This window comes from Leopardus geoffroyi, chromosome B3 (assembly GCF_018350155.1).
Source record: "Leopardus geoffroyi isolate Oge1 chromosome B3, O.geoffroyi_Oge1_pat1.0, whole genome shotgun sequence".
Taxonomy (NCBI): Eukaryota; Metazoa; Chordata; class Mammalia; order Carnivora; family Felidae; genus Leopardus; species Leopardus geoffroyi.
Genome location: NC_059337.1, coordinates 52694976 through 52711774, shown reverse-complemented (window position 1 = coordinate 52711774; position 16799 = coordinate 52694976). Strand labels below are relative to the sequence as shown.

The 16799-nt window shown below is 39.7% G+C and overlaps 1 protein-coding gene across 1 annotated transcript in view; it reads left to right on the top strand.

Annotated features, from left to right (window-relative positions):
* Window positions 1-15083, top strand: part of SCG3 (secretogranin III) — a 34672-nt gene extending 19589 nt beyond the window's left edge. The window contains exons 11-12 of the mRNA XM_045449741.1: window positions 9393-9473; window positions 14498-15083. Coding sequence (XP_045305697.1) covers window positions 9393-9473; window positions 14498-14616 — 200 coding nt within the window. The 3' untranslated portion in view covers window positions 14617-15083. The remainder of the gene's footprint in view (window positions 1-9392; window positions 9474-14497) is intronic.
* Window positions 15084-16799: the final 1716 nt, after the last annotated feature.

The window sequence follows — 16799 nt, the reverse complement described above, 5'->3', positions numbered from 1 at the left end:
TTAAACCTATTTTTATGTCATTATGATATATTGACCTCTTTGGTATAATTGGAATGTTACATATGTCTGTCCTATCAGTGTCTCATTAGCAGGGTCATCTAGAGGTTTTATTCCCTAGGAAATGAGGGAGTGGGTCCGCGCTGTCTCTCGAGGGCAGGGGAGGTGTGACATTCAGCTAATTTATCATCTGAAGATACACCATTGGGCTCTCCTTTCATTATTTATTATGTATAATCATTAGTGGCAATGAACTGATGGACTTTGCTCATTCCTTTCTGGATGCTATGAGACCACAAAAGCTGGTCATGTTCATGGTATAGCTCTTAATTTTGAAGGGACTGCTTGGCCTATTTACAGGTTCCTGGTCTTTGCTGCTCATATAGATAGAAACAAGTTCACATTCATGTTTGATAATAGATCCTGTTTAACAGTATCTGTATATTGTTAAAAAAAAAAAAACTAGCTATGTATTTAATACCTTGTAACTTACTAACAGCAAAAAATTACCAACAACTTCCCCTTTATATCACAACTACCTTTGTTGACACTTCATGTCAATCTTTTCCATTTATGTAAGATGATGATGACAATGATGATGATGGTGGTGGTGGTAGTGATTTTATGCTCCAATTGGTATCGCTTGGGCTGTAGGAGTTCCTCTGTCCCTCCTTTATCCTTTTAGCACTATGCCCAGTATTTTTAAAGTATCTTTGCTCTCTGGCAACAACAGGGTATTCTAGACCCACTGAATTTTCTCATCCCAAGATTAAAACAAATTCCTCTTCAAAGATTTTTAGTTACTTTTTGTAGAAAATATAGAGATCTGAACCTGAGTTATATAGGTTCAAATGAGTAGTAATGTGGGCCCAGAGAACTGCTTCTGTTCCAGTTACTGGGACTTTTTTGAGACAGAGGAAAAATATATTTTTTCTTAATATATCAAGTTCATGTTGATTTTTCCTATCTAACAAGGCTTTATATTATTGTATTTTTTTTCTCTAGTGCAGATTTCATAGACCGTCACGATTCTCTCCTACATCAACATAGCTGATGTATCAATTCTAATTGTTGGGTGTAGTAGCCTGTGTTGAGAAAGGTTATGATGTTTCCTCTGGGCTCAGGAGGAAAGAACTTGGGAATAATTAATTAATAATGTTTGTCATGGGCATAAGAAGGGGGAATTGGTAATATACATGCCATGTTAACTGACTCTTAGACCAGTCACACTGCCTTGATACTTCCCTAGGTCTACTTTGGATGAATGGTAAACTTTTTTAAATGTCTTTTAAAAAAATTATAGCAAAATACACATAACAAAAGTGGTCATACTAACCATTTTTAAGTGTATAATTTAGTGGCATTAAGTACATTCATATTATTGTGTTACTATCACTACCATCTATTTCCAGAACTCTTCTCATCTGCAAAACTGAAATTCTATACACGTCAAATAAAACTTCTGATTCCCCTCCCTCTTCAGCCCCTGGCAACCACCATTCTACATTCTGTCTCTGTGAATCTATTGTAGGTACTTCATATGAGTGGAATTATATAGTATGTGTGCTTGTGTGACTAGCTTATTTCACTTAACATAATGTCCTTAATGATCATCTCTGTTGTAGCATATGTTAGAATTTCCTTCCTTTTTAGAGCTATATAATATTCCATTATATGTATATACATACCCCATTTTGTTTATCTACCCATCCATTTGTCTATGGATGCTTAGGTTGCTTCCACCTTTTGGCTGTCATCAGTATGGCTGTACAAATATCTCCCCAAGACCCTGCACTCAGTTTTGGGGGAATATTCCCTGAAGTGGAATTGCTATACCATATGTTAATTCTACTTTTAATTTTTTGAGGAGACACCATACTGTTTTCCACAGCAGCTGTACATTTTTACATTCCCCCCCCACACACACACACACAAAGAGTGTGCAAGGGTTCCAATTTCTCTAAATCCTCATCAGTGCTAATGGATGTGAGGTGGAAGGTGAGTGGTAAACTTTTGATAGATAGCTAACCAAGAAAAGAGTGGTCCTGTAGCCTGAGAAAGAAAGCCAGGAACTGGGCCGCACAGAGCACTGCAGTTCAGCCCCACAGAAAACCAGCATGCCTAGGTCATCTCCTCCAGGAGTAACCCATGTGTAATGACTATATTTCCTGAAGACAGTAAGCCATCATCTAAGTCCTTTGACTGGCAGAGGCGGCATGCTCAGTGCTGAAGACAACACTTTCTATCACTATGCAAATATCCCTGGGAATGGATGCTGACAGGTATCTTTGCTTGTTTTAGGAAAACATTGTGTAAAAAAAGAAATCTGAAGGAGTTGATTCTTGGTAGTCTCCTATTCCTATTTAGGATGTGAGTGTTTAAAGGCTAATGATGAGGTTAGATTTCTTTTCTCATTAGGAATTCCATCAGATACTAAGGGGGAGAGAAAAGAGTAAAACTCCATCCATTTAGTGTTACTGTTTGTCATGGCCCTCCTGAAACATTAGGAAGAGGGTAGGGATTGGGGCTAAAATTAGTCCCCTCTCCATTATTTGGAGATTGAATTTATTCATACTACCCCTGACCCCTGTTACTCTGAGATAAGGAAAACTGATTTCAGTACAATTTAGAAAACACCAACCTTAGCTTAAACCAAGGGCCAACATTTCTTGAAAACAAATTGAATCCCCAAAGGGCATGTTATGACTCATACCTTTGTATTGACGATTGCTTTGCTGGCACTTTTCTCAAGGATATTTTGTTTCTGTTATAGAACCACTGAGACAACACCTATTGCCCCTAGGCAGAAAAATAAAGGCATCCATGTGGGTAAAAGCAGGACTTACTGGGTTTTCTGAGACATTTATTCAGCTATAAATACACATGTATTCTGATGGCATGCCTGGCACCATGCTCAGGAAGTAGACCTATTGAAGTAATATAAGAACAAATGCTGACCTCTGAGGACTCAAGCAAGCTTTGAAATGATTTTAGAATGTTCTTAACCCATATGTAGGCAAGCCTAACACAAGCTACATACATGCACATGTATCTCCCTTATCGATGAGTCAGGAGCATGCAGAACAGAGAGAAAGTTGGAAGACATTACAGGGCAGAGCAAGGGATGAGGTAATGATCCAGATAAAACCACTTCAAACAATAATTATAAGCAGAACACATTGTCAGAAAAGTCTGTAAAGAATCTGTTTTGGTCTTGCAATGTGGGGCGATGGCCCCATCGAACCACAGCAAATATTTATTAATCATGCCAAGCATATGCTGGACCCTGTGAGGAATAGGAATAATAGTGAGCATGGGAATAATAACACCCTCAGTTTATCTCAGGCTTCAATTTACACAGCATGTTTCCATGCCTCTTGTTTTAGGTTTAATGTAAAAAAAAAAAGTCCAATTTAATTACCAATAATGAAAAGTGGCACATCCACCTTTGAATATGATTGAGTTAGACTATTGAAAGTCCTGTATTCTACAGGGATTCACATTAAGAATAATCTTTTAGGGGAGCTCCTGGGTGTCTCAGTAAGTTGAGTGTCCAACTTTGGCTCAGGTCATGATCTCACAGTTCATAATATTGAGCCCCACATCAGGCTTTCTGCTCTCAGTGCAGAGCCTGCTTCAGATCCTGTGTCTCCCTCTCCCTACCCCTCCCCGGCTTGCACACGCACTCTCTTTCTTAAAAATAAATAGACATAAAAAAAAAAAAAGAATAATCTTTTGTGGTGCCTGGGTGGCTCAGTTAAGTGGCTGGATCTTGATTTCAGCTTGGGTCATGATCTTACAGTTTGTGAGATTGAGCCCCAAGTTGGGCTCCATGCTTGGGATTCTCTCTCTTTCTCTCTCTCTGCCTCTCCCCCACACTCACGCTCATTCTCTCTTTCTCTCAAAATAAATAAATAAACAAAAAAAGAATAATCTTTTAAAATACTGATTTCTAATTGGTACAGTCATTTGAATGATTCCATAATTATTCCTAAATTTAGGGGTATGCCAATGAAATCATATTTATTTTAATTTCAACCATATTTATAAAATTACCTAATTTTTCAAGTAAATTGCTCTCTGGAGACTAAAGAAAAAGTACTTTAAAACTTTATTCCATGATCTAAGTATGGATCTATTTGCCAATTCGATGTTTACTCATTTACTTCTGCTCTATGAGTCACTGAAAATCTTTTTTAAAAAACCATCCAAAGGATAAGATAAGTATTAACATACTCAAAAAGTCATTCCATTGCTATCATTTGTCAAGTTTATGGCCAGATTATGGAAATAGGTGAAAAAAGTGATCTCTGATAGCTTTCACCTAAATATTCTATTATTCCCATATCTTCCTTACAGAAACCAGAAAAGGTAGCCTATTTAATTAATAAATGGCTAACTCATGTGGATGCTGTTATTTTTAAAGCAACATAAGAGGAAACAATTTGTGCCTTTTATTCAAGCCCCAAGCCATTCTGCTAACAATGTCCCAAAATAGTAAGTACAGTCTTCTCCCCTGTGAGTCAGGAAGGATGCCAAGAGCTAAGTCCAGGCGCAGGAGACCTACCATCAACACAGGTTTTTTGAGGATAGCAAAGGAGTGTTTCTTCCCATATGTAGAAACCATGAACCTTCTTTTTAGAATTCACCCCTAAATTATAAATAAATAAACCAAGGCTCAGAAGATGAAGTGATTCACCCATGATCCATAGCCAAAGAGTGTCAGAGCCAGACCTTGAACCCTTGTCCCTTGACTCCTATCCAGTACTCAGTCTGAGTATTTTCTTTGGGGCATGTAAAATGTCATCAATGTACAGAAATTCTTACACTGAATGGCTCTGAGGCCCATGTTGGCATCCATGATACCATTATTACTTACTTTGTTTTATACCGTTCAAAACTGTAATCATGTAATCTTTACAGAACTTTAAGCATATCAAACTTAATTTTTATAAGCACTCTTTAGAAGATCTACTATCTTTAGTATGTCCAGAATTCAATAGGTTAATTCTATTGATTTCTACAATGTTTTGTTGTTGTTGTTTTCTAATGGGGCTTTAGGGGTGGGCAGATCAGGTCAACATATCACAGTAAGGACAAATTCGTGGATAAAAAAAGGGTATTTCTTTGCAGTGCTGAAAACCAGAACAGCCAGAAAAGGAGGGCTGCGTCTTGATTCTGGCCCTCTTCCCATCTGCTTCAGCATATGTTTTAAAGCTTGTGCCATATTACCTCAGCCATGAGCTATTTTTTCCAAAGGAAACTGAAATATATTTGAAAAAAATAGCCCAGCTTTCCAAAGTGGACTCTCATGGGCTTTTACTGCACACTGTGTAAATAAAACGTTTGCTTTACAGCTCCTGACAGGAGGAAATGTAAATAGGAACCAGCTGCTTCTCTCCAAGAGCAGAGGAACACCTGATTTTATTCACCTTGTTACCAATGCTCCAGTAAACTTGTGGAGATCTCAGTACTGATGGCAGTGGTTCCCAAACTTTGCCCCACATTGGAATCACTTCAGGACCATTTTTTAAAAATGATGCTCGGTCCCTACCTCAGGATATTCTAATTTGATTCATATGAGGAGTAGCCTTGGCATCAGGATTTTTTTAATGTTTTTAAAAGTTTATTTATTAATTTTGAGAGAGAGAGAGAGCGAGCATAAGCAGGGAAGGGGCAGAGAGAGGGAGAGAGAGAGAGAGAGAGAGAGAATCCCAAGCAGGATTTGTGCTGTCAGTGCAGAACTGAATGCAGGGCTTGATCCCAGGAGTTGTGAGATCATGACCGGCATCAGGATTTTTTAATGATTCCCTAAATGATTCTCCTGTGCAGCCAAGTTTGAGAACCACTACCTTTCTGCCCAGTTTGGTAATAACAACAGGCACTAAATCATTCTAGTCTAAAAGGTGAATCTCACCCAGCTACACTCAGTAGAGGCTCCAGATTCATTCTGGTTCAAGACCAGGCTCTGACCGTTACTCAGCTGTGTCCCCCTGGGCATGTCACTTAATTTCCCTGAGCCTTAGTTCCTTCATGAGTAAAATTGGAACTAATAACGCTTCTTTCATAGAGCTCTGTGAAGATTAAATAACATACAGATAGACTATGTCTAGCACATTTGTAGATATTTTAAACTGTTTCTGCTATCACTTAAATTCAGAATTCAAATAAACAATTCATTTTTGTTAAGGAAAAAGAAATCTATGCCATTTATACTTTAAAAAATTGTATCTTCGGGGCACCTGGGTGGCTCAGTTGGTTAAGCATCCAACTCTTGATTTTGGCTCAGGTCATGTTCTTGCAGTTTCATGAGTTCGAGTCAGGCCCTGTGCTGGCAGTGCAGAGCCTGCTTGGGATTCTCTCTCCCCTTCTTTCTCTGCCCCTACCCCACTGGCGCTGTCTCTGTCTCTGTCTCTCTCTCTCAAAATAAATAAATAAATACTTTAAAAATTTTTAATATATTTTCTTATTATGATTTGGTTTCTATATAAGAAGACTTTGCCCATTTACCCATTTACTTTATTCAACAAATATTTATTGATAGACTATTCTGTGTCCAGCTTTATTCTAGGCATGGGAGCATATCAGCAAACAAGAAATATTTCTAAGGGGGAAGACAAAAAATAAATTTACATAGGCTATATGATTCAGTAGAAAATGATAAGTGCTATGGATAAAAATAAAGCAGAAAGGGGGATGAGGGTGATGGGGGGTTCTATTTTAAATTACAGAAACTGTCATAATCATATGTTATGATCTACAAGATAGTAGTTTCGTTTTTAAATGAATTGCAGTATAGTTTTCTTCAAGCTGCAGTAAACTCATTCTCTGTTATGGGTTGGTAATATCAATATAGTGGATAAAATTGCTTCTTGTGCATTTCATACTTTTTAAAAATTAATATTTTTATAGAAAATTAGTTCCTGAGCAAAAGGCAACCTAACAAGATGATGCCGAGTCCCCTTTTTCAAACTGCCTTAGGCTGGGTTCCTTCTGAAGCAGACCCTGAGAGAAGGAGTTGCGGTCTAATTTAATCGGGAGATGACCACTGGGGGCATAGATACATGAGACAGGGAAAGGAGAGAAGCCCATAGAAAGTGGTTTCACTAGTGGGCTTCAGCTGTGGGCAACTGGGGCTTCCCACTGAGGATCTCTGGGAGGCTGTATGGAATGTTCCTGAGATATAAGGAATATATCATATAAGGAGTATAAGGACATAAGGATATATCATATAGGGATATAAGGAATATATAGCATATCTGGAATAAGGGAGACATGGGGTGGGGAAGCAACAATGTCTGCTACATTATGGCAAAAACCCCAAACCTTCATTCTCCTAATTCAGAATTTTTAACACCACATTTACACAGAGACTAAGCTCAGGTTTTCCTTTTCTCAAATAAGCCTCCAATATTATGATGTATCATAAATAATATTGTGGCACGAATGCTTAACATTATTTAAAGAACAAGACTATTTTCAAACATTCGTAAAAGTTTCAGAAGCCCTAATTACTTAATATGCTAATGACAAATTATCTATTTGTTAAAGCCCTATGAGACCCACTACTTTGATTTAAACACTTCAGTTGCATTCTCTAGAAATAGTCTACACTAAGATTTCTTTGTTCAAAATGCCTTTTCTAACTGAATTAATTTGAAACAGAGAACAGTGTTTTTATGTTAACAAATGCAATTGACCTTCTCAACAAACAGGCAACAGACAATGAATATTCCTATATTCGCTGTACTAAAATGTTATGACATCAGCTAGGACATTGGTCTTCCACGTGCTCTAACATTCTTAAAAACAAAGCACTGAAATCAAGACTTTTTTTTATACAGTTGACTGAAGTGAATAGGGGCTGAAAATTGTAGATCTCTTCTTTTGTCCACTTAACCCTTTTGCAAAAGATCTTCTCTGTGCTTCTTTGGGGTCCACATAACATGGATCCCCACCGGTGAGGCAAGAGTAGGCTTACAAGATCAGGAAGAAGGATGCTCAGGAGGTCACTTAGGTAAATGCAGTAGTGGAAATTGGAACATCAGCAAATCCTAAGGCAGTGTTATTGTTCATGGACTGTAGTTAAATGCACCCAGGTTCACCCCTGGCTCTACAACTTACTAGCCATATGACCTTCAGCATATTACTTTATCTCTCTATGTCTTGGTTTCTTCATCTGTAAAATGGGGATGAAATGGGACTGCCTTTAAAAGGTTGTTGTGAAGAGTAAAAGAGATACTGCATTTTGGAGCACAAAGCACAGCCCTTGGCACATCATAAGAACACAGGTAACTCAACCAAAAAGTCTGGGGAATAGACTAGAGGTAACAGGGCTCAAAGGGGGCTCAGAATGGGTGGTTACCACACAGAGCTTTGGCAGCCATTGATTCTTGCAGAGCCCCTGGACTTCGAAGGCTTCCTTTCTTAGGCCACTCAGAATTCTCCAGACTACCTGGTCCCTTGGTGCAGACACTCTGGGCACTAGGGACCTCACCTGGTTTCAGAGATGGCTGGTTTCCTTGAGACAGAACAAGGCTACATCAGTGTCTGTGACTGAAGATAGACTTTGCTTTCAGATAGTGCAGGTAGCAGAAGTTTGGGAAGACTAGAGTCCAAATTCTACTTCTGTTATTTCCTGTGTGGCCTCAGACAAGTCGCTTAGCCTCTCTGGGTGTTAGTTTCCTCATCTCACAGTGGATGGTAACGCCCACTTGCAGACAACAATGTACGTGAAGGGCACCACAGAGCAGGCACTTCTCTCACAACACTCGAGGCTCGTGGGAGAATGTTTATATCCAGGGGAGTTTTACTAGAATGAGTTCTAAGGTTCATACCCAAACCTTGAAATGAGGCCCAGGTCATCTCTTCATCTGAGTTGTCACACGCTCCCTGCCAGATTGGGCAGAAGACTTGTATAGCAGCCTACACTAAGCCACAGATTTGGACTTCCTTAACATGACTTATTTGGTGATGGAGTCTTTTCAGGATCTGCCACTCTGATTTAATTCTTGACCTGAGAATACTCCTAACCAGTTGGAAGAACTGGAAGAACCATTCCTAACCAGAAATGATGCAGTCTAAGAACTGTTCACCTATCCAGTTAACTGAATCAAAACTCTTCTCTGCCAAGACATGAGACTGTAGTTATGTGTGTGTGAATAATGGCTCCTTGACACTTACTAGCCTGCCTGGTCCTGTGTCCTGGAATCTCATCTCTACCCTTTCTCCTCAACATCCCCCACCCAAATATGCACACTATTTTGTTATGGATTCCACCTCACAAGTGGTTGATGAGTCCAGCATTTATGGTTCTGAACAAGAGTGTGGTCTTTAAAAAGAGATGCAGTGATATTTTATGAGTATTTGCTATGAGTTTTTTTTCCCTTTTCCAGGGAAAACGGAAGCCTATTTGGAAGCCATCAGAAAAAATATTGAGTGGCTGAAGAAACACGACAAAAAAGGAAATAAAGAAGGTAAGGATTTAGTATGGTTGCAAACTGCCAACCTCACCCATTTGTCAGGGGTTCTTGTTAAATAAAGTTTCCCACAGTCAAACTGGGCTAAAGTCTCCTGTCAGAGTCCAAAAACACTCCAGGATACAGGAATAGAATCTCCATTTCTCTTATTTTTCAAAGCCACCTCTTGGGCAAAGGCCTTTTCTTTTACATTTTATTATAAAATGTATCAAACAAAAGTAGAGAGAATAGTATAATGAATCCCCATGTATCCACCAACCACCTTCAATAATTATCAATATTTTGCCCTTTTCTTGGAGTATTTATTTTCATAAGTTTTTTAAGTTTATTTATTTTGAGAGAGAGAAACAGCATGAGTGGCAGAGAGAGAAAGAGAGAGAGGAAAAGGGAGAATTCCAAGCAGGTTCCACACTGTCAACATGGAACCTACTTGGAAATCCAAAGAAATCCAAGCAATTCCAAGCAATTCCAACCCCAACACGGGGCTCGAACTCACAAACTGTGAGATCATGACCTGATCTGAGATCAAGAGTCAGACGCTCAACCAACTGAGACACCCAGAGCCCCCTTGGAGTATTTTCTAAAAAGGGAATTTTTTGACCACATATTAGATGGACCCTGCAATTACAAAAGCAGTCACTCACTTAAAACACAGAACAAGACTGTTCTGTTCTGAGTACCAGAGATATGCAAATGTAAGATGCAGCTTCCCCTTGCCCTCCCTGACCCCCAAGGAGCTCCCAGCACCACTAAAGCTACCACTAAAGCCTGCTCCCAGCACCACTAAAGCCTGGTTGGCGCTATCATAGACAGGTGCAGTGCTACAAAGGTGGGGGGCACATCTCCTTACAAGGATGCATAGCACTGGGAGAAAGGATTGCAGGAAAGCCTTTGTTGGAAAGCTGAGCAATGAGAGGTGGATGCAGAGGAAACACTGGGCCCAAGACATAAAAGGACGAAAGAGAGTCATGTGTTCTGGGAACTGAAGCCACCCAGTTTCCCAGGAACACTGGGTATCTGTGGGAAGGATCGGCAGCCAGAGGTGGGAGGTGGGTAGCAGCCAGATCAGGAAGGTACTTGCGTGTCCTGCAAAGGAGGTAAGTTTTAGCCAGGGGAACTTAAATTAGGACTTAATTAGGTTAAGAACTGAGAAATCTCTCTGGCAGCAGTGTGGCTGTAGATCGAAGAAATAGGACCCCAGGGGATTGGACAGAGATTGAAGGCAAAGATCTGGAGCAGAAATTATGGGGCTTAAACCAAGGCAAGGCAGAGGAAATAAAGAAGGGAGAAACTTGACAGCAATGGATACAGATGAGTCCAGTATGACTCCCAGGTGTCTGGCTGAGCAGTTGCCAAAGGATGCTTTTAAAGTGAGATGAGGGGTGTTTTCCAACTTGAAAGTGCATCCAAATCACCTGCAGAGCTCTTACATGTCCTGACGTCCAGGTCACATCTCAGGACCACTACAGCAGAAACTCAAAGAAAGGGATGCAGGCATCAGTATTTTTAACCCCCTCCCCATGATTCCACTGTGTAGCTAAGTTTGAGGACCACTGATAGAGAGAGCACAATGGGAGAAAGAGGTATTTTCAGTTCCTCTTTAGCCTATGGTCTTGTTAAATTCAGTGAAATGGAAATAATTATCAGCTTTTCACACATAGTTTATTTGACTCAAAATAATGTGAATTTCCAGGCTATCAGTTCCATTAAAATTCACATGAACCATATTACATCAAATCTGTCACTGATTGACGAATGAACCATTGTTTCAGGTACCACTAAGGAAGAAAAGTTATAACATGCCATCAGTGACTGTAAAGACTTTTAAAAAATGGGGCGCCTGGGTGGCTCAGATGGTTAAGTGTCTGACTTTGGCTCAGGTCATGATCTCACAGTTCATGAGTTTGAGCCCTGCTTCAGGCTCTGTGCTGACAACTCAGAGCCTGGAGGCTGCTTTAGATCCCGTGTCTCCCTCTCTCTCTGCCCCTTCCCTGCTCATGCTCTGTCTCTCTCAAAAATAAACATAAAAAAATTTTTAAAAATATACAATAAAAAATGTTTATCTTAGAATGAATGTAATACAGAAAGTACCAAAATGCATTCTGAAACCAATGTTAATTTGATGGTCCAACAATTTGGAATACTTATGTTATTTCTTTCACTGATTAACATGAATCACACTCCCGGTCATAACCCGCAACATCCTGCAATATAATCTTCAACTTCCAGAAATGATCAACCTAGTCAAGCATGGAACCCTGGTGCTTGCATCTCCAAGGCTCTGTGAGCAAATTTCAAAATGACGGTATTGAGTTTGATGCTCCCTTCTGCCCTCAGGAAGTGAGGGTGATGTACAGTATACCCCCCTGAAGACAGAAGCAGACAGCTTTTCCTCCATTGCCTTCATATGTGCTCTGCTTGACCTAGGTCATCTCTTAAAGCCGGTGGATCTCCTTCCTAGGGTCACACAGTGGCTGCAGCTGTGTGAGCAGGAAGTCCAGTAGCTCTGTTAGTTCTGACCTTCCTTAACCTCTGCTCATGCCCTTTGCTGGGCAGGGGTCTGGGTAACCTGCCTCTCCTTCCCAGAGCCAGGAAAGGGAGGTCCATGTGATGTGATGCTGAGAAGGATGATAAAACTTTATGCACCCTTAAAAAAAAAAAAAGCCTGTACTTTTAAAAAAATGAATCACAGCCCTTTTTTCTTTTAAGCCTAACAACCTTAAAACATATTTTTAAGATTAGCAACGTGACTACTGACTTGTGTAATCTAACAGCCAGCTAGTTTTCCTACGGCGCACAGTGAGAGCTGTCTTAACGATACAGTTTTTCCATTTCAAAAGAAAGCAAAATACTTTCCTGTTTGTCCATTCGAATCACCCAGACCTCTTCACATCTGCCCTTGAGCTGTCTTTCGTCCCACTAAAGATGTTGACCCTGCAGCCAACTCAGAAAAGCCAGTATTAATTTGAGCTGGTGATAATTAAGAGGCGCCTCTTTGTGCCCTATGAGACTGGAATCAGCTTGTAAGGAATCAGCACACAAATCATATGTGCAGCTTGATTCTGTTTTGTCCTGACAGGGAAAATAAAAGCCAACAACAAAACCCAAGCGCTTACTGAACATTTGTTCTACACCTGTTAGTGGCTTCACGTTCATTACTTCAAGGCCACAGGGTGGTTCAGGGCAGTGACAGACAGACCTGGGTTCAGAACCTGACTCTACCATGACCCAAGCAAGTGACTTCCCTCCTCTGTCCCGTTTCTTCATCTCTGAAATGGGGATACTAATGCTTACCTCATGGAGTTTTGCGAGCAGCATATCAGATGATGGGTGTAAAGTGCCCTGGCTGGCAGTTATGTCTTTAATCTTCAAGGCAAAGCCCTAATGGGAGCAAATGCCTCTCTTGGTTGAGAGGAAACCGGCTTTATCTGAGCCTCAGCTCATTTGATATGATAAACACCTGGCACTTATAGAGATGTTCTTTATAGTTTTCCTTTCATGGGGTGCTCTGAGCTTCTGTTACCCCCTTTCCTTTTTTTTTTTTTTTTTTCCTTTACAAACTGACAGAAGGCAGGGCTCTCTTCTAGCGGCGGCTATAGCCAAGGTGAATGGCACTGTCCTCAAGGAACTCAGCTTCAGGCAACTCAGAATCTGGGGGGAATCTCCCCAGGTACGCTGTGATGTGGAAGACCCCCATGTCCAGCCCTGAGGGATGTGTGCCATAAATTTTGGTACCCTCCATAGGATGCATTGTACATAGCCATTAAGTGGTGTTTCGGGAAAATATTGATGCTTACTGTGTAGAGTGAAAGAAAATTGTTAATAAGGTTGTATATTATACTGTGATCTTAATTCTGGGTTGAGATAGATATATTTGAAAAGCAAAATATACATACATATATTTTTTTATTTTTTTTGCTTATATATATAACAAAATACTAACTCTGGTTATTTATGATTAATAGAATTCAGGTTATTTAAATTTTATTTTTGTGTTTATTTTTCATTTTTTAAAACAATGAGCATCAAGGAAGGATGTGGGTTTTAAGCTTTCAGAAAAATGCCACAGGTGTCCTCCTTACTTGAGGATCTCTTTGCTTTTGATGGGTGGTTTGATGGTTTACACAGATTTTTTGTTTAATTAGGACAGAACCACAAAGCAGTTTCTCTTTATAAAATAAAAAAGCTCTGTGCATTTTTCCTCCATGCATATAATTCAGATAGTGTGAAAATTGTTGTCATTCTTTTTCTTTCTTTCTTTCTTTTTTTTTTAGTATTTATTTTTGAGACAGAGAGAGACAGAGCACAAGCAGGGGAGGGCAGAGAGAGAGAGAGACGCAGAATCTGAAGCAGGCTCTTGGGGCTCAAACCCACAAACTGTGAGATCATGGCCTGAGCCAAAGTCGAACCCTCAACCGACTGAGCCACTCAGGTGCCCCAATGGTAATTCTTAATTTGGAAAAAAAAAATGGGTTGTCACATCAACAGGAACTTAACCTGTATAACAATTACAGAAAATCAAAACACCTGGTTCTATTTGTAACTCTTACTGTGTGACCTTGAAGGTACTTAAGCTTTAGGATATTGTCTCCCCAAGTGTGATTCCCAGACCAGCAGCAGCAATATCTCCTGGGAGCGTATTTAAAATGCAGGATCTGGACCTCTGCCTCGGACCTACTGATACAAATCTGTAAGAGCCCCCAGGTGATTGGTATAAATATTAAGTTTTCAAAGCCATGGTCTATGGGCCTGTTCTCCCCATGGTCAAATGATGGTGATACTCCCTACCTGAACACCTTGCAGGTGCGATCATGGACAACAAATGAGACAATATACATAAACACGATTTTAAACTGTAAAGACTGAAAAAATGCCAACTTCTAATATGTCTTCTGATGTGAAAGACTGCGATGGAATAGTAGTTGTGTTTTTGTATAAAACGCTTCTTAGTTCATGGCAATCACTATAAGGGGATGTCTCTTTCCTATCTCTGCTCATGACATTCTGACGATATTTTCCAGATTATGACCTTTCAAAGATGAGGGACTTCATCAACCAACAAGCTGATGCTTACGTGGAGAAGGGCATCCTTGATAAAGAAGAAGCCGATGCCATCAAGCGTATTTACAGCAGCCTGTAAAAATGGCAAAAGATTCAGGAGTCTTTAGACTGTTTCAGAAAACATAGCTTCAAACACTTCTAATTCTGTGATTAAAGTAATTTGAGTCAAGGATTTTTAGAAAGTGATGAAAGTGCAGTAGTTAACCTTTTAGAAGTGGTCAAACATAGCTTTCTTGCCATAAAAACGATTTGAGAAGTAAAGTTGTATGTAAGCTGAGATTTTGTATATAGAATCCTTATTTCCTTATAGATTTACATTTTATAATCAGAGATATGCTGCTTTGGAAAGCCTGTAACAGACTGAATTTAAAACTGAAGCTTCTTCCCGCTGTGTCACATAGACACCCCCTGAAGAATTAGGGGGTTCTGTTTTCAAGGCATGCTGGGTATCAAAACACCTCATAGAATATGTCTGTTACAAGATGTCATTTCCATCACCAGTTCCCTTTTGGGAGTTAAAATAAATTAACATTTCCTCAAAGCCTATCTAGCATAAAGGATAGCTCTCTGCTTTTTGGCTGTTCCTGCTGGCTCTTTATCAGGCCCCACTGGTGCAGAAAGGAACCTGGAAAATGGGCATAGGAGTTGCTGGTTTCATCAGTAATTTCCCCCACTCTTAATATTTTCTATTAGTGAATTTTCAGACATCCAGTTTATTAATAGGGATAACTGTATGCTCCCCAAGAAGAAAAATGAGGTCATAAACACTACCAAAGCAAAGTAAAAATGTATGCCAGATCTGGGTTATCTAAGCTGAATTTAATCCAGGCCAACATTTCTCAATTGAGAGCAAGAAAGCCAGGCAGTAGAACAGAAACACAGAAAACAATCATTCCCTTCTTTGTGGACCAGAGCTGGTAAATGAACTTCTCTGAGGAAAAGGTTAATGAACTTGGGGTCCCTGCATCTCCTCTCCCTCAGCTACCATCACAAACACATCCCTGGAAACACAGTGGCCCAAGGTCCTCCTGAAATGTTAATGGGCAATGTTCCCAAACCAAAGAATGCTTTGCAAATGCATTATTCAGCATAAAGTAATAACATATTTTTCTATATATTTCAGTTGGAAATCTGAATATGATGCTCTGTGTATTAGTTGTCCCTAATCCAAATGGCCTTCTGATACTTGTCTTGAATGCTCCTGCTTGGTACCTACTTTTTGGTGAGGACGGAGGAACTTATAGGGAAATGTAAGAGGCTATTTTTCATGGGTAGGAAACCACTGCTGCTCCTCCCCCTCCTGAGTTGTAAAAATAAACAAAAACCAAAGCCTGACACACACAAAAACTAAACTCAGTATGTTCTAGACAAGCCAGTACTCACTGGTGAGCAGTAAGGGAGAGCTAAAAACAACCTATGCCCAAAATATCCTTGCCAAACACAATGAGTCAGAGCATTTTAATGTCATTTTTGATAACATGACTGCTACCTCACCTGTGTCCTATAGGGCTAAGTCCAAATGGGCAGCTTTTACATCAGAAAAAAAAAAGTCTGGCTGCAATTAAAGTATTTTATCCATTCACTTTTCTATAATTTATCTATGCGGTATATTTTAAAATGAGACATTTACTTAGGGAATGTATTGCAGTTTTCCGACACAGTGACATTCATTAGCTCCCAGCAGTAACCAAGACAAGCAGGGGATCGTCAGCCTTGTTTTATAAATGAGGAAACTGGTTCACAAAAAGAACAAGGGCACAGCGTGTGCTCAAATTCTGATGGCCAAGAAGCAGTTAAAGCGTGGCCTCAAACCTGGTTCCTTGTGGCTCAGTCTACTCCTCCAAGGCAGTACTAAAGTACTCTGGTCCAAGACAGGTCAGCTGTGGCCACAACAAATTCAGAATTTAATTTCATGAAGGAGAGAGATGTTTTGGCCAGAAAGTGCTAAGAGAGACCTTAGGCAACGATGAAATATTCAGAAGAGTATTTCTAAGATTGTGCCCTTAATTTTAAATTTCTGCTTATATTACATCTTTTGGATAGCGTTTTCAGATTTATGTCTTTTGGATTTCTTTCAAATTTCAGCTTATGTTAAACAACATAACTTTACATTTTTTAAAGTTCCTTTGCCTCCAGAGAGGCCTAGACCTTTTCTTACAGACGTGATGGTTTCCCTTCCTTTATTTTTTTAAAAATTTTTTAAAAAATGTTTATTTTTGACAGAGAGAGACAGAGCATGAGCAGAGGAGGGGCAGAGAGAGA